This window comes from Lagenorhynchus albirostris, chromosome 1, assembly GCF_949774975.1.
Source record: "Lagenorhynchus albirostris chromosome 1, mLagAlb1.1, whole genome shotgun sequence".
NCBI classification, from domain to species: Eukaryota; Metazoa; Chordata; class Mammalia; order Artiodactyla; family Delphinidae; genus Lagenorhynchus; species Lagenorhynchus albirostris.
The window spans coordinates 130,999,744-131,023,648 of record NC_083095.1 but is presented as its reverse complement, the minus strand read 5'-3'; the positions used below and the strand labels follow the sequence as shown (position 1 = coordinate 131,023,648).

The window sequence follows — 23,905 nt, the reverse complement described above, 5'->3', positions numbered from 1 at the left end:
GCTGATGTTAGTAAATTCACAATACATTGGAATTAGTCAAATAACTGGGCCAGAGTAAATAGAGTGAGTATTCTCTGTGGGGCAAAGGAGAATGAAAGTGGAAAAATACATCACTTGTAAGCTGATTTCTGAAAGTTACGTCTCTACCATTTCCCTGAGCACCAGACTTGATATTCAGCTGCCTACTTAACAACTTCACTTGGATGTTAAATAAGTCTTAACATGTCCTAAACTTTGAACTCCTGGTTTTTTACTACCATGATTGCTCCATCCCTAAACAAAACAAAATAAAAACAAGCAAACGAAAAAAAATGCTAATTCTTCTCAGTCTTCCTCATCTCAGAAACTGTCAACTCCATTCTTGCAGTTACTCAGGCCAGAAACCTTGGGATCATCTTTGACTTCTTTTTCTCTTACTTTCCACATTCAGTCCATTAACAAATATATTAACTTAACCTATAAAATATATCCAGAATCTCCTCACTTCTTCTGCTACTGCCTTCATCCATACCACCCTCTCCCCCTTGCCTGGATTGCTTCCACTATCGTCTCTACAATTTTTGTCCACATAGTAGCCAGAGGGAGCCTGTTAAAGCATACAGATAATTTCATACCTGCACTTAGTATTCACCAGTGGCTTCCCAGCTGACTTAGAGTAAATGCCAAAGTAATTTCATTGTCCTACGAAGTCCTATCCAATCTGGGCTCCATTCTCTGATTTGGTCTCCTACCATCATCCCCCTGTGTTTCAGCCAGATTCCTCCATGCTGTCCTTGTACATAACAAGCACGCTTCTGCCTCAGAGCTTTTGCCTTTCCCTCTACCTGGAGTGTTCTTCCCGCAGATATATGTAGCCTACGCCCTTACTTTCTTCATGACTGTGCTAAAATTCACCTCATCAGAATGGCCTTCCCCTACCACTCTGATGTATTTGGCATGTAACGAGTGCTCAACAGATGTTTGTCCAATGAATGAAACACAACTAGAGGCAAAATGTAGCTCTTCTGCTTGTTGTGTCTCCCTACTCCCCCATGATGGTGTTTAAGTATGGCTGTGGAGTGTGTTCCTTCCTTGGAGTGCTTAAGATGGGCCTTAATATTTACTGATTGAAGGAAGCTCTGAGGAAGGTGACCAGGTTGAACAGTGACTGACTGGCTGTGGGAGAAATTTGGTGTGATGGGAATTTGAGCCAGCCTGACTCATTCCCTTCTGTAGTGAGGAACTGTGCCTGGAAAAACAGATATTTCCTTTATAATGTCCTATCTAGAAAACACCTCATGCTGAGTAGTACTGCAGGCCTTAGTTTGGCAGGTTGTGGAAATGGCTTGGGGCCTTGCTCATTCTTTTCCTATCCAGGTGCCTCAGGAGGTGGTCTGGGAAGCACAGACTGGGAGTAGCAGGATGTTGGATTATTTTTAAGCCAAGAAAAGCCAAGCCAGTCAGAAGGGAAACATGGGGTCAGCCCATGATATAATACAATTGTACAGGCTTTTACAGTCTCAAAATGAATATTTTGACATCTATCTATGCAAGACACTGGATATAGGCAGCGGCTAGAAATAACTCCATTTGATAATGGGGTATAGAGTTCAAGCACAGCATAATTAAATAACAAGCAAAACTGGAATTTGGACCAGGCCTATTGATTCTCCTTCCCATCTTCGCCAGCAGAGTGACGTCTGGCCTACTTTGAGTTTTATTGCTTTTGGAGTTTTATTGCTTTTGGAGTTTTATTGCTTTTGGATTAGTATAACTGATGCAGTAAGGTGGAAAATACAGTTAAGATCAAAGAAGGCCAAATTCAAAGAATTAGCCCCTATCTCAGGCTAATTGGATCCTTGAAACTTATCTAATATTTAAACCACAGGTGCTGTTTATTTCTTTCTAAGTTATCCCTAAAAGCAGAGAAAATCAGCAGCTTCTGGCATGTCTAGAAATTCCCCTAAGATTAGGTTCATTGAGATGACTGCAAATCAGGTGTATAAATCAGATTCTTAAGCCGTTAATAAAATCTCTTGGGACGCTGGTTGAATTTCCTGTTCATTTCTTTCTTCCCTGGTGAAGACCAGTTTGCTTCATTCCCTCTTTTCTGGGAGAGGCTTGGCCATTGATACTCATCACCTAGCTTCTCCAAGCATTCATTGTTTTTATATACCTTGCAGTAGGACTTGATTTTCGGTGTTTGATCTCAGGGATCTCTCATTTCCTTAAGGGAATATATGGCATTTGATACAATACATAATTATTGCTAACGTAGGTGTATTAAGAAAAAACCATGACTGGCAGAGAAGGTAATAGCTTCTGTTTGCATTTTCTTTAAAGGATGGCTTAATTTATGCAGTTGCACCTGTGCTCTCTTCCAGTAGGTTGGAGAACCACCTGTATTATTAGTAGAACTTCGCATATAGTAATCCTGGTGTCTGCTTTGGTGGGTGGGAGGTTAGGGCAAGGGAGTGGTTCCATTGCTGTGTTCTGACCTGAAATGCATGTTATCAAAGCTGAATATGAGAGTGGGTCAAAGGAGAAGCAGGGCTCTGAGCCAATAGTTGGGGCCTTTTGTATCCTGTTCAGCTTATGCTCCCATGGTAACTGTATTCAACACTCTTTCTCACAGCTGCTCCTGACATCACTGGCCATAAACGGAGTGAGAACAAGAATGAAGGGCAGGATGCCATGATGTACTGCAAGTCAGTTGGCTACCCCCACCCAGAGTGGATCTGGCGCAAGAAGGAGAACGGTATGCCCATGGTGAGTACGAGGCAGCCCTGGTTCTCTATACGTGGGTCTCTGTGGTTGCTGGAGTTTCTCCTGGGGAGTTCTAGACATCTGGACTAGTTTCTGCAACCTGCCATACTGGCTGCCGTGGCTTGGGTCACCCTTTCTAGAGTCTTGGTGGTTACATCATGAATCTGGAGGTCATTGGCAGTTTCTGACCAGCATGGAACCCCTGTACGTGATTTGTTAAAGCTGTCTGTCTGGTAAAGGATTTGGCTGTTTACCTTCAAGATAAGACACCAAGAAGAGCTAACCCCAATCTTAAAATTTTACTGTTATTCTAGTACATTTATCCCAAAGAAAATATTGCTCATAAAGTGGTCTTAATGTACTTTTCTTGTTTTTTTGGGAAGGCAAGGCAGTGAGAGCAATTAATAGTATATTCCTGGAACACATGAAATAGTGATTAGGAATTGAGACAATCTAAGGAGGCCCATGGGCAGCCTTAGACATTGGAAATCTGACAGTATCTGCTCCAGAAAAGGTCAAAGAAAACATCTTTTCCAATCTGTGGGATGATTCTTGATGGTATGGGAGAGTCAAACCTTTCGACTCTCACTTTCTGATTAATGCTTGACCGGTCTCCTATTCTATCAGAGGGGCTGTCATACATTCTTCCCCAGGCTTTGTATGCCTAGCAGTCTACTTTTCAGGCATCCTCTTTGACTGCCAGTCTTCAGAATCAGAAGGGACCCTAGAGATCATTTAATCCAGCTTCTTTGGGAAGGTTATACATATTAACCAAGGTAAATTAGTGGCAAGACCACGGAAGTTTCTTGCATATGACGGTATTTTTAAAATACCCTTTGAAGGCTTGTGGACCAAAGGTCACACTCACTAATCACCTCAGGTCATAAGTGAAAAACATGGAATTAGTGAGTGAGTAGAGCAGGAGTTAGAGAAGTGGGCAGCTTTTCAAGTCCTAGGGTTGAAGCTTCACAGAATAACTAATTTTGAAGGCTGTGAGTTTCCCATTCCAGTCATACCCACACTCAAACACAGACATGATTTATGCTATAGCTAGACATCATTCTGGGGATTATCTTTGCCTTTCCTCTCTACTATTTCTGATTATCCTTTAGTTGCTGCATAAGAACTGACACATGAGTCAGATTTTTCCTCTGCTAGTAGCCCATGAGATCAGTGCTGCAAACCTGTCCCAGCTCCACCCAAACCCCTGGTCATACTCTCACCTCTGCCTTCCCACACGTGCCTGGAGCACTCCTGTCTTGCTTGAGCAGCTCTCCTCCCCCACAGCCTAGTTCAAATGTTAGCTTTTCTCCAACTTTCCCTGACTCTTTCCAGCAGTGTCCACTCCCTCGGTGCAATGTGGCTCTATACGTACCCTCTGTTGGGGCTTCTTACACGTCCCTTTAACCATCCCTTTGGGGGTCTGGTTCCCTCTTGAGGTCAATCTCCATGTTCATTTTTGTGTCATGCTTTTCCATTTCTATCTCACCTTCCCCTTAGGTAGGATATAAAACATGTAACATGCTAATGTAAATATCTGTTGACTGATTGAATAAACTTTCCTTTAACCCTGTAATTCTGAAAGGAAGTGGAAGTTACGAATTTCCCCCACTCTGACCAGGAGCAAGTTCTTAACATTGTTTCTAGAGGAAGTTTAGGGAGACTTTGCAGAATTCACCAAGCGTGAAGTAGATATGCTGACTCTGAAGGCATCAGATAGGCCTGATGTTACGAGATACATGCCTGACCATGGAGCTCACACCCCTTCTCCATCCTCTGCCTGGTTACGGTTTCTTACCTGGTGTTTGGAGCAGCATCTTCTAAATTGAGTTGGTCTTTTCTGGGTCTACAGGGTAGGACCTCCCTTCACTTCATACAAGTTGGAGAAGTCCAGAGGACCAACAGCAGGGAAGACTTTTACCCTGGCTCTGCTAGAAGATTGTTGACTGGTTGTTGAGATTGAAGGGCAGTCAGTGATCAAGTACTCAAAGTCCCTTGGACAAAGATGGTACTAGACACTGCTCCCTGATCCCGTCCAGTGTCTTGCTAAGGATGTTAGTGTTGCCCTGTATTGGGCACTAATTCACCTACTCTGATCTTTGTGTGTTATCACTTTATCTGCTTCTGAGCAGGAGATTGTCAATACCTCTGGCCGCTTCATCATCATCAATAGGGAGAATTACACTGAGCTGAGCATCACAAACCTGCAGATCACAGAAGATCCTGGCGAGTATGAATGTAATGCTACCAACTCCATTGGCTCTGCCTCCGTTGTCACCATCCTCAGGGTACGGAGCCACCTTGCCCCACTCTGGCCCTTCCTGGGAATTCTGGCGGAAATCATCATCCTTGTGGTGATCATTGTTGTGTATGAAAAGAGGAAGAGGCCAGATGAAGTTCCTGACGGTAAGAACATCCCTACAAAATAGCTGTGCTGTTGGGGCTGGTTTCCAAGCCGTGGGGTGGTTTCCAAGCACCCAAAGAGGACTATAAGAATGTTGGGATTCAGTCCCAAAAGGAGAGAAGGAAAAAGTCTTATACTGGTTCCTCACCCTCTACCCCTAAGATTAGCCACCTTGAGCTATAATTATTAGCTCTGTTCTCCATGTGGGTGTTCTCCAACCCCAGTCCCATCTGCCCTTCAGGCCCCTTGTGGGGAATGGGCAGTTGTCAGTCTCTTTGTTCAGCTCTGTCCTCCTTCAATACAGATCATCAGGCAGATTGAGCTTGAGGAGAATCCAAGTCAAGCCTAGAAGCCACCCCAAGATCGCAGGCCACCTGGCCTTTCAGGCAGATTTAAGGTATCTAATTGGTTGTCACATGGTTGCCTGGTATAGCCCCTGTAGGTAACTGCCCTAGTCCAGTCAGACTGTTATTGGGAAAAGCCATTGGAACAAGCCACTTTTTGGTTCCCTTGGTTGGTCCCTTCAGGAGGTTTTCAAGGTTTGTGGTGAAGCAGGCCCCTGCCATTTGGCTTTTTTGTCTGTCTCACAGACAAGAATGGTGGAGAGCATCTGATGCATTACCATCCCCAGTTTAAGACAGATAGCTAAGTAGTAACACCTGGAGTCCCTGCCTGACGTGGCACCCTCAAGCTGGCCCAGCGTCCCAGAAGGGAGTGGATAATAGCAGCAGAACCAAAGCCAATTGTTAGGCATTGGAAAGAATAAGAATCTTAGATGGTTAGACATGCTTAGAGTCAGAAAAGGTCCTGGAAGTTATGTTTTTTGTTATGGATGTTCTATTTCTAACCCTGTGATTATAATGTGGGGGGGACTGCTGATGGAGACTTGCACCAGTAGTACTTCAGATTCCTCACTAGCTCCCCAGCCCCATCCTCTTACCCTATAATAGCATCAGCGAAAACAAACTAATTGGCCAGCCAACTGTCACCACCACTTGCCTGTCACTGATTGGACTGGAAGGGTATGCACGTAAACTCAGTGCCTTGGGTGATGGGGAGGATGCCAACTCTAGTCTGACTGTTCTGTATATTCCTGGAACACATGAAAGCCTGTGCTTGTGCACTGTGGTGCTGTACCCTGCCCCAGAGAGCTGTCTGTGTCCCTGTGGCTGGCCAGGACCCAGTGCCAGCCATGTGTGTCAGCAGAGAATGCTAAGGGAGGTCTGGTGCTCCCTCAGGAAGAGCGCAGCCCTGGAGGCATGCCAGTGGCTCCAGAGTCTCTGGAAGGATATGTTTGAGAGCGGCAGCCACCTCCCCTTCTTTTCCTTTCTTCTCAGCAGCTCCTAAGTCTCCCTGCCTGCACTAGGTAGAGCGAGTATTGTAGTGAGGCTGGTGAAAAGGTTATTTGGTGACACTAGCGATGTATGTGGGGAGACTTGGTGGACTTCCATCCAAATGTACATTCACCAGTGAACTAGATGGAGGAATGGGATGGACGTCAGCTGGAAGCAGATGGGCCTTTGTAAATACATGGGCTTGTGCCCTGCAACATAAGAGTGTCCTGGGATTTTTACTTTCTTTCTCCTGGGTCCACAGAACTGCTATTCTATGAAGCAGAAGTGCTTTCTTAGGATTTTCATATATGCATAATGCTTTTCTCTCTAAATTTCTCTTTCTTGTTGCAAATTAGGACTTCCAAGGCTGAGTACCTATGTCTAGATCTGACAGTAGAGGGGGAGAGTTGCCTGTCAGTGTGTTTTCAGCGTTGGCTTATTAGGAGCAGTCATGCCTCACTCCTGAAAAGGGCTGAATGCTTTTGCTTTGCTAAATATCGCCTTTCTCAGCTTTCCCTTTGGAAAAATTGAGATGCAAAAAGTCAGTAGGAAAAGGTAAAAATGGGCTTCAAAACCTGACTCTTTACTTTAAGACAAAGCTGGCTGCCCCTCTCTTGGCAGAGTGACACATTGGCTTAGCCTGTCCCTGTTGGAGGTTCCTGTTGTCTTTGCAGGAAGCCGTTTCACTTACCAGGTTGCTATCCCAGCATATGTGGAAGAGACCGTCAGGTTAGATTTGAGGAATGGTTAGTATTGGTTCTATCTGACAAGTGCAGGCACCTGCCCAGGGAAAGCAGCTTTTTTTTTTTTAAGAGCTCCATGGCTGTTGAACACAAATGGGGACGAGTTATACAAGACACCTGTGGCCAGCAAATCTGAACAGCTTCCTGGAGGGAAAATACTCTTTTAAGATAAATTATTATAGGCAGTGAATGAATCCTATGTAAAAGAGATGACTGCAGGGTAAGTGCAAAGTAAAACCTTCTTGCTCTAGTGTCTTAGAAGAATACTGTAATGCAAGCAGCTTTTACTTTGTTGTTATTATTGAATTGGGGCAAAAAATCTGGGATGCTGGAATTATTGCAATGTTTGCCTTCTCTCTGTTCCCCTCCTGACAGCCAGCACTGTCCAGGCTCCATTCTCTATCACATGCCCTTGCTTGAGCATTTCCATCCCATAGTTTTCTTCTTTGTCTTTCTGCCTCTTTTTCTCAGACTCCTCCCTAGTCCTGCCCTCCCCTTTTTTCTTCTCTCCTGGAAGTAATTTTTTTGAAAATTTGATTGTTCCTCCGTGAGTTTTCCTTATGCCGTGTCTTTTTCTTCTTTAGCCAGTTTCCCCTCAACTCCTGTGCAATTCACAAGAGCAAACTCACTTCATATGCTTTCCTCCCATATGCCCTTCTTCAAATTTACATATAGATATATGCATACGCTCCTTTTTGGAATGAATGAGCAGGTACCTTATACAGATTTGGGGTTTTAGGGGTGATGAATTTTTACCTGTCAGACAACCGTTCGTAATTCTGTGTTGACTTATTTATACCATTGTGAAAATTGATTTTTTAAAAAAATAAGCCTGACATGCTTCTTCTCTGCCAAATGAATACACTATTATCAAGATATAGCAGTGATTTATTTCTGACTCACTGGACCTTTTTTTATATGAAAAAAGTTCATATAAAACTCATAGTATTCATATTTGGGCAGTCTGTGAGTTTTTGGTAACTCGGTGCTGTACTAGAAAAGCACTAAGGGAACAATACAAAAGTATAAAAACACAGATTTAAACTTATATAGTTTAGCCTGAGTATGTTTCACTAGAAGAGCAAATATTGCTTTAGATTTCTCACATAGAAAATACTTAGGGTTAAGGTTTAGCTGCTTCCAGGGGGTAAAAAAGGCCCATGACTTTTTGTCTACTGGAGTATACTCAGGACATTTTGTAAGTGAAACTTACATCTAAATCCCTTTCAGTCACTGTTACAGTGTCTTTGAGGACTGGTGCCCCAGTGGGTTGTCTTGTAGGTAGATTATCTGCATATCACCTTTAACCTTCAATGTTTTTAGTAACAGGTGAATTGTGGAGCCAAGTAAGGGCCTTGTTTTTTCAGTTTACTCACCTTCTGACTACATTCTCTGGAAATGTTAAATGATAATTCTCTAAAAAGACGAGATACAACTAGCATCCCTCTAGCCTTCCATCTACCTTACAGCTGGACATATGTTTGGAGCTCACCTTGTGTGTTGGTTCCCTGCTGACTGAACCCAGAGTGATTAGTGTGCCTCTCGGGAGTGAACCTGCTTAGTTGCTGGGGCCTTCAGTTCTGCTGCACATTTTACTGACCTCGATTGAAAACAGGAGCTGATTTAAGAGAAGTGCTGGCATCAAAAAGAGTTTTCCATTATCACGTTAGGGAGATAATTTTATAAGCAAGTATAGGCACTCTTCCTTTAAGTTACTGGTATAAAAGATACTTGAGGTTTTGTGGGAACCATTTTTAGTGGCTGTGATGTATCCAAACTCTTTTTAACACTTTAGAATTAAGAGCTAGTCTAATGTTCCAAAATCAGTTAAATGGTCAAAACATTGGTAGCATATGAAGCTTTACAAGAGGACAGGAATGTTGGAAAAGGAATGTGACTTTTAAAAATGATATGTGAAACACATGTGTTGTCTCTTAACCAGGGGTCATCTGGGTCAGTAACAAGCTACCTTAGGAAGAAAATACAATAGGACTGAATAAGGAAGGAAATTGAAAATAATTGTTACTCTCTTTTGGGTTTAATGCTGCTCTGCTGAGATCAGGCAAAATTTAAGTGGGTTTAGAAACCATAAATCCTCATCCTCAGTGAGATGAAGGCAGTGAAAAAGGAGCTTTGACCAGACAGTCAACTTACTTTGACATTAAAGCCATCTTTTTGGAGGTGGTATTGTATCAGGTAATCTGTTATTTACTAGGCATTGCAGAGCACCCTTCCAGATTCTGAGGCGATGTAGGGGAATGAGGGCTCTAAGTGCATTCGGTTGGGAAGACAACATTCAGCTGAATGAATCAGTGTGTGCAACAGGTCCACCAGGAACTTCACTCATAAGATGGATTCCAGAAGCATCTTGTTTCCACTCTCCCCCAGCCCTCTTCCTCTCATCTAGTCAGTGGCTGTGAGTAATACCCAGCTGGAGAGAACAGTCATTGTTTAAGTGGCTGTCTTTTGCCCTGAGGGTTTGGGGGTATGTTGATATTTGTCGGTTACTATGACTTCTTTTTTTTCCCCCCTCAATTGCATCAAACCCTTAAAACATGGTGGTAAGTGAGCGATATGCATGCTTTTGGAGTTTGTTTAATCTCCGCTTCAGTCTATACGATGCACAGTTCATAATGTTAACACTTTTCTTCAAGTTTACTTCATTCACTTTCACAACTAATTTGGATTTCAGTTTGCTGTTTAATCCTCATTTACTTTCATTTTCTTACCTTTTATCTGTAGTTCTGTTCTTTCCCTCTCTCCTGATTTCCTTGTTAGAGGTCAAGTTGTTGTTTTTGTTTGACCTGTAAAGGGAGAGTGGTGCTGCAGATAGTGATTCAGTCCAGGAAAGTGGGAGACTTGAGGCTCTTTTCTTTGTTCCTTATAAATGTGGAAGTGGATTTAGGGAGAGAGATGAAGGGGCTCATGAGACGTAGGCACAAATGTGAACAGCAACTGCTCCCACTTGCAGGCATGGGAGTAAAAACACCAGAGCCACTGTTGCTAAAACCCCTCATGCAGCCCTTTGCACGTTATCGCCTTGTTGGGCTGGAAAATGACGTTATTAGTCAGACACCAGGGCGTACATATGTCCCAATTACTGAAGAAAGAAAAGCTCATGGTGTGAAGTGCTTGGGTTAGTGCTGAAGTGTCACGCTTTGAAAAGATTAGCTTGGCTATCGCGATTCCCTCTCCCCTTTTTTTCTCTTAAAATTGGGAGTAGATTGGTGATATTCTTGAATCAGCTACCTTGCTTTAGAATTTTGTGTTTTCGGGTGCACAGCCAGAGCACTAAAAATATTCTAAGTTTGCTCCTGTGTCCTTTCCTGTAAGTCCCAGAAGTGCTTAGTTCCTAGCATGTAGCTGAGCTGGTTTGGCCAGGATGCTGAGAGCGTTAGGGTGTTGTGGTGAGGGAGGATCTAGGCTGGGCTCGTGGGTCTCAGTACCTGGTATGTCTTTGTATATCTCCACTGTATACACAGTACACAGATGTCTTGGGTGTCTGAGTCTTAAGTTTGTTCTCTGTACTGTTCGATACTGTACTATTGTTAGTAGTAGAATCCTGTGGACACTGGTGTGTTGCTAGCCTATTGTTCTGGCTAAGTCACTGGTTTGTGGTTAGTTTTGTTTCTGTTTTGTTTTGTTTTTTTTTTCTTTTTTTTGAAATCTTTTTTTGCTCCAGTCACTGTGTGTGCTGGCGGTGGCTTTGCCTCTCCGTTGCCTCAAAGGAACAGGTGGAGCAATGTCTCCCTCTGACAGACATTACTCCTGACGTGTGCTCCTGCAGATGCCTACACTGAGACTGTAATCTCCATAACTGCTTCATGTGCACCAAGCCCCCTTGTGGAATCCTGCTGAGAGTTTTTCTAGAAGCCTTCAGTTCTAAATCATTTAGTCTACCTGACGTTTGTAAAATAAAAAGAAACTAAGAGCACTTAACTTGCTTTTCCCCACCTTTGTGGGCCTTAAAAAAAAATCTGTGTGTGTGTGTACAGACACACACACACACACACACACACACATACACACACACATACACACACACATATATCCCTGGTTAAAGGGGACCAAGTTGCCCTTAGTTGAAACAGGAAGGAAAAACTTACAAATCAGAATCAGAAAATACCAATTTAAGAAGGCACCTAAACTCAGATAATGTAAGCTTTTCGATTAAAAAGAAAAAAGATAACTCATGGCTCATCTGGGTTTGGGTTCTGGTTTTGGCCAGGGCACAAGAGTGAGCCAGTTTTTCTATCTGAAGTCTATTCTAGAGGGATGTCAGCACCATTCAGCTTTCCCTGGTCTGTCACAGAACATCCTCTGGTCTACCTACACTTGTTGCTGGCATAGCCTAGCCTGTCTGACCCAGTATTAGGTTGAACCATTGTGGCTTCCTCTATCTCATTCTCCAGACTAAAGACTCTCCTAAAGATAACAAAACAGCAAGAACAGTGTCCTTTGGGGAAGTGAGGATGTGTGTAAACATATAGATTACACATCCATCTGCATTGCAGGATTGAGCCAAAACTATACCTGCATTCACCACAAGAAAACAAACAGCAGGATTTTACAACTGAAATGTTGGTTTGTCTTCTCATCTACTTAAGAGTGAACCACTGGAACTTGGGGACAAGATGAGTATAATGATATTGCAGCCTATCTGTCCGCTACAGTTGCAGTTTTTCATGACAAGCATTCAAAGTGTTAACTAAAATCATTGAAACAACATACCTGCCATTAAAAACCTGAATCTAGAAATAATAACTCCATGAGTGTTTTGCACCTCCAGATGGAATGGCCTTGAATAAATGCTATGAATAGCCATGTTTGCCACTTGCTGTTTGCTGTTCTGTTAATCCCTGTGCAGAGTCTCACAATCTTCTCCCTTCTTCTTCTGTCTCTCAATGGATTATTAAAACCTGAACACCTGTGTAGACGATGAACCAGCTGGGCCAATGTAAGTAGTTTATTCGACATTGATTCAGTAGTTTCTGGTTGGGTTATTATGTATTTGCCGTTTAATCAAAGGGCTAGCTAAGATTGTAGGGGAAGACAGTGAGTGGAAACAGTGTTGCAGTGTAGACTTCTTAGCCAGACATGGAGTCGACTGAGAGTTGACTGATTGCCATTTGATTCCCAGGACAGGCAGTACAGTTTTTTTAGTAGCAATACAAAGTGGAATACCATGCAAAAAAAATGTTTAAAATTTTGCACACCCCATATGTTTAAATTGATAATGTGGGGTAAATCACCAGTATATCTGAGACTTCAGGTTTTGTTAATTTCAAGCTCGACTGTAGCATGGATAAACTGCCTGGCTCCATTAAATTGCATGTATCCAAGAGACAAAATTGCAAATTTTCAATCAATCCAAGATTAGCAGAATCTCCTAGAGTTGGGGACTAAGTCAGAGGCAGGCAAACAGTGCCCAAATTATTAAGTGCCAGAGGGCACAGCACTGCCTGTATATAATTATCTTTTATCATTTGAGAAGAGACAGTGGTGTTGAGTAGAGAAAAAACTACTATTTCACCTTTATAGTAATTATAGTTTACAAGTCAAAGGGAAAGTTACCGGTATATTGTCTGCCTTGGGAGTCAAAAGGATCTATTAATTTAAGGTATGTAGGCACTTTACACAGGAATATTAATTGTGTATTGTGCAATAAAACTTACTATACCAGGGATGGCAGTAAGTGGAAGACTCCCTGTATTTCCGTGTGTTATACTTTCAAAAGTTGCTACTGACCTTGAGTTTAACTCTTGTAAATGCAATTTTTCCTCCAAAGGAAAACCAACTCTACCAACAATCACAAAGATAAAAACTTGCGCCAGAGAAACACAAATTAAGTACTACTTGTAACGTAAGTATGGCCTTCTTTAGAAATTTTAAAAAATTATATTCAAATGAATGTGCCTCTGTTGACCTTATTAAAAATTCTTCAGTAGTTGGTGTTATGTTGCAAGATCCTTTAGTTGATTTCAAGAGCAGCCAATACTGGTGGAACAAGTTGTCTGTCCAGTGTAGCAGCTGGAAAGGAAGATTTTCAGCTGAGCTCTTTCACTTATTTACATAAATGCTTTTCAGAGTATGTATGATGTTTCAAAACATCACTTTACCACTTTACTTACATCTTTAAAAAGAGGTAAAAGTGAAATTGTCACCTTAGGTGGATTATTCTGAGGCCAGTTGGTCCCACTTTGCTTCTGAGGGCAAGGCAAGAATGGTGGCCAGGGACAGCTGGGCTGGAGTACCTTCTGGTTAGGCACGTGGAGATCTGAATTCCTCACTGCATCCCTGAGCATGCTGTTTGAACCAAAGCTTTGTTTTATAGGCACTTGGTGTAGTCTTAAGTAATAGTGCATATTCTCTTTTAATTTCTAAATACTCTTCCTTCACAGATCCTTAGGTTCCTGAAACTGGTGGCAACATGACCTGCTAAATTTTCTGCTTGTACCTCTTTGGTTCTTTCCCTTTCAAGTGAGCAGCACCATGATGACTGTCTAAAGCATGCCTTATTTAGCCTCTCCTGTAAGGGTGACCTAGCCAGGTACATTTTAAACAATGCTTCAGTGTAGAAGGTGTAAACTATTTTGGGCTTGATGTGCTGTGAATGTTGCTTTTTTTTTTCCCCCCTTTGGTAGAATATTTAAATAGAAGTAAAAAGGTCCTCTGAGGATCAGATCATGCATGCACCGTTTTTTACTTAATGCAGCTGTTAAATTGGCAAAGCTCTAAAATGCACTGCTGCCATCTAGTGACACATTTTTGTAAAGTACAGCAAAACCTACAGATATATACAGTATATAAATATATATATATATTTATATTTTTGGGGTGGGAGAAATCCAAAATAAAATAAATGCTTGTTTCATTTTTAAGCTGCTGATACTCATTCCTTACTGTATGTTGTCAGATGAGGAAACTGTTCAGTTCTGGTACATAAAGATGAGTAATATAAACTGAAATCTATAATTTTAAGGGCTTAACCTATGACTTTGATAAGAAGCTGGAACAGTCCACTGAATGGATGTAATGAACTGCAGTATATATGTATGATTGCTTTTTAAGTGATTATTTTTTTCTTTTGTTAAATCATGTAAATTCTTAGATCCTTTTGCACTGATGTGTTGAACCTGATTGTACATTCAATTAAGGCAAACTTTTATAATTTACCTTTTGTTTTCAATGACCTTGAAATGTTACAGCATGGTATTCTATGCAACTAGTTATACTTTGAGGTTGACACTGTATTTTTTCATTGATTGAGTGTAGATTTTCACACCCGGCAGGGTTCTCACACGGTGCGTAATGGTAGATGCATGTACTTGTGTTTTGTGTAATTGTTGAAGTGCAATGATGTATAAAAAAGTGGATTCACCTGTTTTTAAAAATAAAACTGATAAAAGGTGTTGGAATAATACTCTTTATTCTAGTTTCTCTAGTCTTAGGAGGAAGCATTTTTTCCATTGCACTGAAGTTCCTCAGTTCTGTATGTATATAGAATGTTAGTTGCTCAGCTCTGTCAGCTTTTTTAGTTCCTTTTCCACCTCTTCCACAAATGCTGGGAAATTCTGATCCATGAGGCACAAGCGTAGAAAGGGGCCTAACTCTTCCGTGTTCCATGCAGATTGTTCATAGACCACGGGCAGCTCCTCTGATGCCAGGAGAGACTGTGGGGATTCCAGAAGAGTAGTTTATTAGAGATTACAGGAGAAAGCAACAGCCTGAATAATAGAACACAAACTTTGCCTTAAGGAAAGATTTGGGAAATAAATAGACACCAAAAATTAGTGTTAATTAGCTTTGCAGAGTTCCTTTACATAATGTTTCTAAATATACAAAGTGAGATAAACTTGTATCCTTAGGTATTTCAAGTATATTAATGAAACGATTTGCAAAGTTAAGATTCTGCTTCAGTGAAGAGTATGGTGCTGATAAGTTTGTGGACTGATAAAGCCTGTTGATGATGAATGGACGCCACTAACTTAGTTCATCCTTCCCACCTTATAGGTGGAAAAATGGGTGTGAGCAGTTCATCATATGGAAACTGGGTTCTGAATGTAATACAGAGAGGTCACAAACTGACCATCCCAAGGACACAATTATCTTGCTTTTTCTGGTCCTATCCATGAAGCTTGACAAGTAGAGGCACGTATCCATCACCACAATCAAGACAGAACATTTCCACCACCCCCAGGAAGTCCCTCATGCTACCTGCTCTTGTCAGACCCTCAACCCTTGGCAACCATGATCTGTTTTCCATATCTTATAGTTTTGCCTTTTCCAGAACGTCATATAATGTGTGTTTGTTTTTCACATGCTATTTGACATTTGTATGCCTTCTTTGGTAACTTGTATTTTAACACCATTTGACTAAGCTGCCAATATTTAAATATTAGGAGAGTTCAAATAAAAGTCTGACTGAGCTTGGCTATTTGGAAGATAAGGTGACATTGGATCCACAGTCCCACGTGACAAAGATGGCTCCAGCTCTGTACGTGGTTCAATTACGTCTGGGCCTTTGACTCAGCCTTCTTATTCTCTCCTCATGTTAATTCTACTTAGGTAGGTGGTTTTCTACCCTTTCCATGGCATGGTTTGGTATATATGTATACAACTGACATTTCTCTAAGAACTATCTATAATAGAAATTGATTTTTCTAAATTCAAACCAGACTATCTAAAAGGTAGAAAGAAGAAAATGAAAGTAAAATGGAGCCCTGTTCTCCAGTGAGAGCCACTGTTAACATGTTAGTGTATCTCCTTCCAAACTTACGTTGTGTTTTTACTACCAAAATCATGCATGCTATTTTGTAGCCTTTTAAAAAACAATGTTCTATGAATATCTTTCCTTGTCAACAGATATAGACATCACTTTTTTTTTTTTTTTTTTTTTTTTGCGGTACGTGGGCCTCTCACTGTTGCGGCCTCTCCCGTTGCGGAGTACAGGCTCCGGACGCGCAGGCTCAGCGGCCATGGCTCACGGGCCCAGCCGCTCCACGGCATGTGGGATCTTCCCGGACCGGGGCACGAACCCGCGTCCCCTGCATCGGCAGGCAGACTCTCAACCACTGCGCCACCAGGGAAGCCCTAGACATCACTTTTAATGACTACATTTTTATCCTGCCTATGGTTATAGCACTCTTTAACCACTCAGTATCCTATTAGTGAATAATTACGTTTCCAGTTTTACTATAAAAAAACACTGAAAAACATCCTTGTATGTATATTTGTGTAGATGAAATGGTATTATAGGTAGTAAGATATAAAGTTAAATTTTATCTATATTGCTGAGTTGCTTTCAAAGAGTTTTACCAAACTTATAGTCAAAGAACAACTTGTCTAGAAGGTTAGAGCAAACAAGTAACATATCTGAGCTCCCAGCCTGGTGCTTTTTCTTCTTTATACATGGTTCTTCTATATGATGTAAATAAACTGGGCTGAGGTACACCTTTTATAGCAACTGATACTTCCTGAATAAGGATGTCACACACTGCCTTGCTCATGAATTTTTTTCTGTGGCTCAGCCACTGTAAGCCCAGTGCAGATATGAGGCTACAAACTGGGCACTATAACGTCTGCCCTGTGATTGTCCATTTATTTTGAGTGAGTGGTGAGCCAGATGGAGAAAACACCTGTTTCTTATACCACTGTTAGCACAGTTTAATAGATAAAGAGGAAATTCATCCTTGAATATTGAATTCCATGCAGAACTCTGTGGAAAGCATAGGCTGAGAGCCTGCTGTCAAGCACAGCAGGGAATGCAGTGAGGAGGAGACCACCTCCAGGAGCTCCAGCAGACCAGGCCTCAGGAACCCTGAGCCTGCATGAATAGTTCTGCAGGAGTCTGTGGTAACAGCAGACTGCAAGGGGAGAGGGCATGTCTGAAAGCAGTTCTGTGGTAACAAGAGTTGAATCCTCCCGGGTCTCCACACATCCTTAGCTGAGATCCTCACACTGAATATCTGCCCCTACAGAAACTATCTTGATATGACTCCGAATTCATATTGATATTTATCTTAGAAGAGTTTCCAAATTTCGTTTCCAAAATTAAATTGAAATTCTTACCTGTATTCCTCTTTCTGGGATACGTGGTGAATAAATTCTTTATCTCACACATTTAAAGGCTAACACTATAGGCCACTCTTCATCTTTTATTTCCTCAGGAGAATAGTTCTTCAGTATGTGTCATCGTGTTTAATCGTACAACAAGGGTAGGTGGAGATGGCCTGTCTCTGTCTTTACCGTCTTCTATAGCAACACTTTAAGTTACTGTTCTAGAACAATGGATTGAACAGAGGGATACAAATTCTTCAGGATCACTGTTTTTCCTGACATGAAAACTGAACATGGAAATAGGCCCTACCTGAGCTAACCAGGCCACTGAGGTCCTTCCTCTTGGAGTGCCTGTGCCAGCTGGTACCCACCATTGCTGCTCCAGGTTCTGGTGTGACTGCTTTCATGTTCAAAGAAAGAAAACATCGGTAAAAGTGGTAAGATCATTGTTGGTGTAGTCTGTCCTGGTTTAAGCTTGGCTATTACTTGATTTACCACAGTAGAGGTACAGACAGAGTTTAAATCTGAGGCGCCTGCCCTTATGTTCCTTATGTCTGTTCCTTATGTCTCATAGGCTGGCAGTGCTTCTTCTTGTCTGACACCGTGGTGTACTTCTGTCTTCAGAGGCCCAGCCCAGGACCATGTGCTGGTACTGGAGGGCAGTGGACATTGCCCAGCTTCTGATAATCATGATTTGTCACCTTCTAAAAATTATTACTCAAGTAATACATGTTCACTGCGAAAAAGGGAAAAAACCCTATAGTTGCAAGATAATCTTACATTTTTAATAAAAGTTAAAAAAAATCTCATTTTAGACATTCTGAGGGAATGAGTTCTTCTGTTAGTAAAATTCCTAGATATCTTCATTCAACAATGTTTTGTGCCTACTGTGTACTAGACACTGGGGTGATAAAGGGAAGGGAGCCACAAAGAACAAGGTAGAGGTCCAGCCCTCAAGAACCTACAGCCCAGTAAGAACTTAGCAAGTCAGGAAGTGCTGGAATGGAGGTAAATATAAGACTTAAGGCTTAGAGTGGAGGGGAGTACAGGAGGGGTGTGTGTGCTAAGCATGAAGGGTAGGAATGCTTTAGAGTCCAAGCTGCTTCAAAGGAACCTGCTATAGGAGGGTTTGTTCTCTAGCAGAACACACGGGATGTTTTCTAGGCAAACAGAGTGAATAAGGTATAGAAGGAGGCCTGGAGGCATAAGAGGCTCGGAGGGCTGCTTCTACCTAAAAGCACAAACTTTTCCAAGAGCCCCATCACTCCTCCTTCCTAGCCACATGTCTGCAGGCCTCGTTATGTTTTGGATATATGTGGTGCTTGTAGTGCTAATCTCCAGACAGTTGCGAGCTAGTGGTATCACTCAGGGAGAATCCAAGACCCTCCCTGGAAGGTGTCTCTATCAGCAGCATGTTCTGACTGCCAGAAGTAAATGTTCTACATGGAAGCTGACTGTTGCTAGTTAGTGCGTATTAGCAGAAATGCATATCTGGAAGCGTCAAAAATGGGGTGGCAGGACAGAGAGGAAGGAAAGAACAAAGAGAAAAGAAAACTAGTCAAGAATACTAAAATAAAAATGAGCAAAAAGGTAAGGGACTTTAATGAGTCTAGAATCCTTAGGCAAGCCCCATTTCTCTATTTAGTTTCCTTATCTGGAAAAGTCAGACTCTAGTGTTTCTTCCAGCTCTGATATTTGATGTTTTCCTAGGAGACACATCAGTTCAGTTCACACTGTGTTCTTCAAACAACTGGGAAAGACATCAACCAAAATTCATATGCCATCCACACTGACCTATAGCCAAGTGCGATGGAAGCAGCTGAGGCTATTGGGGTGGCCCTAAGGATTGGACAGTCCTCTGCCCAAGTGCAGAGAGATGGAAGGTTCTGTGCACACAGGAATGAGCCCCTGGCCGCTTTCTGCTGGACTTCCTGTGCTAACAGAGGAAAGAGTTCACCTAGGAACTGCCCCCCTCTCTGAGTACGCTGGGTTGCCTTAGAAGCCCTCAGGTTGAGAAATACCTGGTTAGGCCACAATTAGTAAAATTACAAGGCTGAGGAAAAGTAAAAAAATAAGAGCCAGGAAGTGACTCAAGAACTTGAAATAGAAAGACATGGAATTATCTCTATTTGCAAAGAAGAGAATAACTGTTTTAGACAAAAGAAAATATATAGGCCAGAGCTTGCACCTCTTGAATTGGATTCTGAAAAAGGGAGCATGATAGCAAATTTGCACAGCAGCAGCTAAGGGCAAGCCTTAGGAGTTTTTGGCATTAGGAAGACTAGAATATTCTAGGTAGTGCTTCACAATGCCTGCATGCTGGTGAATTAACCCAGTAGCTTTATCTTGTCTCCTGCTCTGCAGCATCAGACACTCTGTCTTATCATGGCCCTATTGACTCATGAGTTCTTACCCTCAGTAATAACTGACTAGGATGCTCATTCGTTCATTTGCAAGGGAAGGCAGATCTGAAACGGTAACAGCACTGGCAGTAATAGTAATAATGGATCATGTTATTTAGGTATTTGCCAGATGTTGTCCTAGCTGCTTATAGACAATTTCAGTCTCACCATTTTACAGATGAGTGACTTGCATAAGATCATGTAGCTACTAATAGGGCTAGGATTCAAACCTAGATCCATTTTGATTCCAAAGCCTGTGGTCTTTGCACAACACTGTGCCATCTCATCTACTCAGAACACCAAACTACAGATCAGAGGAAGACTTGAATATGGAATCAAGAAAAGACATGAAAGTTTTGTCATAAGCAAGAAAGTACCTTATAATAAGCCATTCCATCCCGTTTGTAGAGAGGGGATTCTTAAAGAATACAGCAGCAGCTGATGAGGCAAAAATGTTTTAAACTAGATCCAGGGTTTGTAAAAAAAAAAAAAAAACCAGCTTTAGTGTTAAGACATGTTCACAACAAAAGTCATGCAGAAACAAATGAAGAAGAATTCTAAAACATCATCAAAATTTGATATGGCAGGGCTTCCCTGGTGGCACAGTGGTTGAGAGTCCGCCTGCCGATGCAGGGGACATGGATTCGTGCCTGGTCCGGGAAGATCCCACATGCCGCGGAGCGGCTGGGCCCGTGAGCCATGGCCACTGAGCCTGTGCTCCGCAATGGGAGAGGCCACAGCAGTGAGAGGCCCGCGTACCGCAAAAAAAAAAAAAAAAAAAAAAAATTTGATATGGCAAATTAAACATAGTCAAGAAGAAATCATACAGTACTTGTTTAAAGAAAAACACTTTATGGTAAATCTATGTTCACCCCAGATAAACTATGAAAAGAAAGTTGGTGTAAAGGTGAAATGTCTTGGCCCAGTGAGTTTAAGGGGAACTTCCAGGATGAAGTGATGGAAAGCCAGGTTTGGAAAATCATTACTCAAAATAGAAAATAAGAAAACCCAGCTTGAAACTAGAATTTCATCCCAGGAGCAGAGGTAGCTTATGCTAGCAGCATGTGGGACTATGCCAAAGAAATGCTAGAATATGTACCTCGAGGAGAAATTCTGTAATAAAGATTCCCAAACTTTTATCGCAAGACTCCTTTACACTCTTACAAACAGCTTTTGTTTTGAGTTACATGTGATATTTATCTGTTAGAAATTAAAACAAAAATTTTAAATATTCATTTAAATCTTATAAAACCATTATATGTTATATTAAAAACATTTTAATGAAAACTATATTTCCTAACAAAAATATAATGACTTTTGCAAATCTCTTTAATATCTAGCTGGACTCTCCTCCTATCCACTTATGCACTCAATCTGCTGACACACGTTGTTCTGGTTGAAGTATATGAAGAAAATCTGGCTTCACACAGATATATAGATGGAAAGTTTTTTTTTAAAAATGGGTTTTTCAGTTAATTGTGGATATTCCTTGATATGACACCAAAACTCAACAAGTGGTAGTTTCTTAAAGGTTATTTTCAAGGTAGAATCTGAAATCACAGCAAGGAATTTTTTATACTCTATTATACTAAAATCCTTTGGTCTAAGCAATCTCTGTACTGTTTTTCATAGCAGTTGTACCAATTTACATTCCCACCAAGAGCACCAGTGGTTCTCTTTACTCCACATCTTGTCTTTTTGATAATAGCCATTCTGACAGGTGTGATGATATCTCATTGTGGGTTTTTTTTTATCTTTTTTTTTATTCAAACATGAATAAGTACAAAATAATATGAAATACATGAAGACATAAATAATGGTACATTGATCACTTGAGTATCCACTATTGATTTTAAGATAATAAAAAACAGCATTAACTTTGAAGTCATTAATGTTTTTTCAAACTTTTTATTTTATATTGGAGAAGCGATATCATATATTTGTCTTTCTCTGACTTCACTCAGTATGACAATTTCTAGGTCCATGTTGCTGCAAAATGGCATTATTTCATTCTTTTTAATGGCTGAGTAATAGTTCATTGTATATATGTACCACATCTTCTTTATTCATTCCCCTGTAGATGGACATTTAGGTTGCTTCCATGTCTTGGCTATTGTAAACAGTGCTACAGTGAACACTGGGGTGCATGTATCCTTTAGGACTATGTTTTTCTCCAGATATATGCCCAGGAGTGGGATTGGAGGATCATATGGTAGCTCTATTTTTAGTTTTTTAAGGAACCTCCATACGGTTCTCCATAGTAGCTGTATCAATTTACATTCCCACCAACAGTGCAAGAGAGTTCCCTTTTCTCCACACCCTCTCCAGCATTTGTTGTTTGTAGATTCTCTGATGATGCTAATTCTAACTGGTGTGAGGTGATACCTCGTAGTTTTGATTTGCATTTCTCTAATAGTTGAGCAGCTTTTCATGTGCTTCTTAGCCATCTGTATGTCTTCTTTGGAGAAATGTCTATTTAGGTCTTCTGCCCATTTTTGGATTGGGTTGTTTTTTTACTATTGAGCTTCATGAGCTGTTTATATATTTTGGAGATTAATCCTTTGTCCGTTGATTCATTTGCAAATATTTTCTCCCATTCTGAGGGTTGCCTTTTCGTCTTGTTTATGGTTTCCTTTCCTGTGCAAAAGCTTTGAAGTTTCATTAGGTCCCACTTGTTCGTTTTTGTTTTTATTTCCATTACTCTAGAAGGTGGATCAAAAAAGATCTTGCTGTGACTTATGTCAAAGAATGTTCTTCCTATGTTTTCCTCTAAGAGTTTTATAGTGTCCGGTCTTACATTTAGGTCTCTAATCCATTTTGAGTTTATTTTTGTGTATGGTGTTAGGGAGTGTTCTAATTTCATTCTTTTACATGTAGCTGTCCAGTTTTCCCAGCACCACTTACTGAAGAGACTGGCTTTTCTCCATTGTATATCTTTGCCTCCTTTGTCATAGATTAGTTGACCATAGGTGCGTGGGTTTACCTCTGGGCTTTCTATCTTGTTCCAGTGATCTGTGTTTCTGTTTTTGAGCCAGTACCATATTGTCTTGATTACTGTAGCTTTGTAGTACAGTCTGAAGTCAGGGAGTCTGATTCCTCCAGCTCTGTTTTTTTCCTTCAAGACTGCTTTGGCTATTCGGGGTCTTTTGTGTCTCCATACAAATTTTAAGATGATTTGTTCTAGTTCCGTAAAACATGCCACTGGTAATCTGATAGGGATTGCATTGAATCTGTAGATTGCTTTGGGTAGTATAGTCATTTTCACAATATCGACTTTTCCAATCCAAGAACATGGTATATCTCTGCATCTGTTGGTATCATCTTTAATTTCTTTCATCAGTGTCTTATGGTTTTCTGCATACAGGTCTTTTGTCTCTAGGTAGGTTTATTCCTAGGTATTTTATTCTTTTTGTTGCAAAGGTAACTGGGAGTGTTCCCATAATTTCTCTTTCAGATTTTTCCTCATTAGTATATAGGAATGCAAAAGATTTCTGTGCATTAATTTTGTATCCTGCAACTTTACCAAATTCATTGATTAGCTCTAGTAGTTTTCTGGTGGCATTTTTAGGATTCTCTATGTATAGTATCATGTCATCTGCAAACAGTGACAGTTTTACTACTTCTTTTCCAATTTGTATTCCTTTTACTTATTTTTCTTCTCTGCCGTGGCTAGGACTTCCAAAACTATGTTGAATAATAGCGGTGAGAGTGGACATCCCTGTCTCGTTCCTGATCTTAGAGGAAATGCTTTCAATTTTTCACCATTGAGAATGATGTTTGCTGTGGGTTTGTTGTATATGGCCTTTATTATGTTGAGGTACCTTCCCTCTATGCCCACTTTCTGGAGAGTTTTTATCATAAATGGGTGTTGAATTTTGTCAAAAGCTTTTTCTGCATCTATTGAGATGATTATATGGTTTTTATTCTTCAATTTGTTAATATGGTTTATCACATTGACTGATTTGCCTATATTGAAGAACCCTTGCATCCCTGGGATAAATCCTACTTGATCATGGTGTATGATCCTTTTAATGTGTTGTTGGATTCTGTTTGCTAGTATTTTGTTGAGGATTTTTGCATCTCTATTCATCAGTGATATTGGTCTGTAATTTTCTTTTTTTGTAGTATCTTTGTCTGGTTTTGGTATCAGGGTGATGGTGGCCTCATAGAATGAGTTTGGCAGTGTTCCTTCCTCTGCAGTTTTTTGGAAGAGTTTGA

At 41.0% G+C, this 23,905-nt stretch overlaps 2 protein-coding genes across 5 annotated transcripts in view; one reads left to right on the top strand and one right to left on the bottom strand.

The window, feature by feature from the left end:
- The window catches only part of NPTN (neuroplastin), a 55,749-nt gene extending 41,100 nt beyond the window's left edge, over positions 1-14,649 (top strand). The window contains exons 4-10 of one of the 3 annotated variants that reach the window (XR_009541402.1): positions 2,615-2,748; positions 4,878-5,151; positions 5,454-5,546; positions 9,442-9,787; positions 12,162-12,183; positions 13,015-13,089; positions 13,628-14,649. Coding sequence is in view for 1 of the 3 variants with exons in the window: in XM_060153561.1 (XP_060009544.1) it covers positions 2,615-2,748; positions 4,878-5,151; positions 12,162-12,183; positions 13,015-13,075 (491 nt within the window). In the remaining 2 variants the exon portion in view is untranslated. The remainder of the gene's footprint in view (positions 1-2,614; positions 2,749-4,877; positions 5,152-5,453; positions 5,547-9,441; positions 9,788-12,161; positions 12,184-13,014; positions 13,090-13,627) is intronic. The other 2 variants (XR_009541403.1, XM_060153561.1) reach the window with 2 other exon arrangements.
- Positions 14,650-14,691: 42 nt separating this feature from the next.
- The window catches only part of REC114 (REC114 meiotic recombination protein), a 96,883-nt gene continuing 87,669 nt past the window's right edge, over positions 14,692-23,905 (bottom strand). For both annotated transcript variants that reach the window (XM_060153574.1, XM_060153579.1), the window contains 2 exons: positions 17,596-17,682; positions 14,692-14,899 (listed from right to left, as the gene is read on the bottom strand). In XM_060153574.1, coding sequence (XP_060009557.1) covers positions 14,735-14,899; positions 17,596-17,682 — 252 coding nt within the window. In that variant the 3' untranslated portion in view covers positions 14,692-14,734. The remainder of the gene's footprint in view (positions 14,900-17,595; positions 17,683-23,905) is intronic.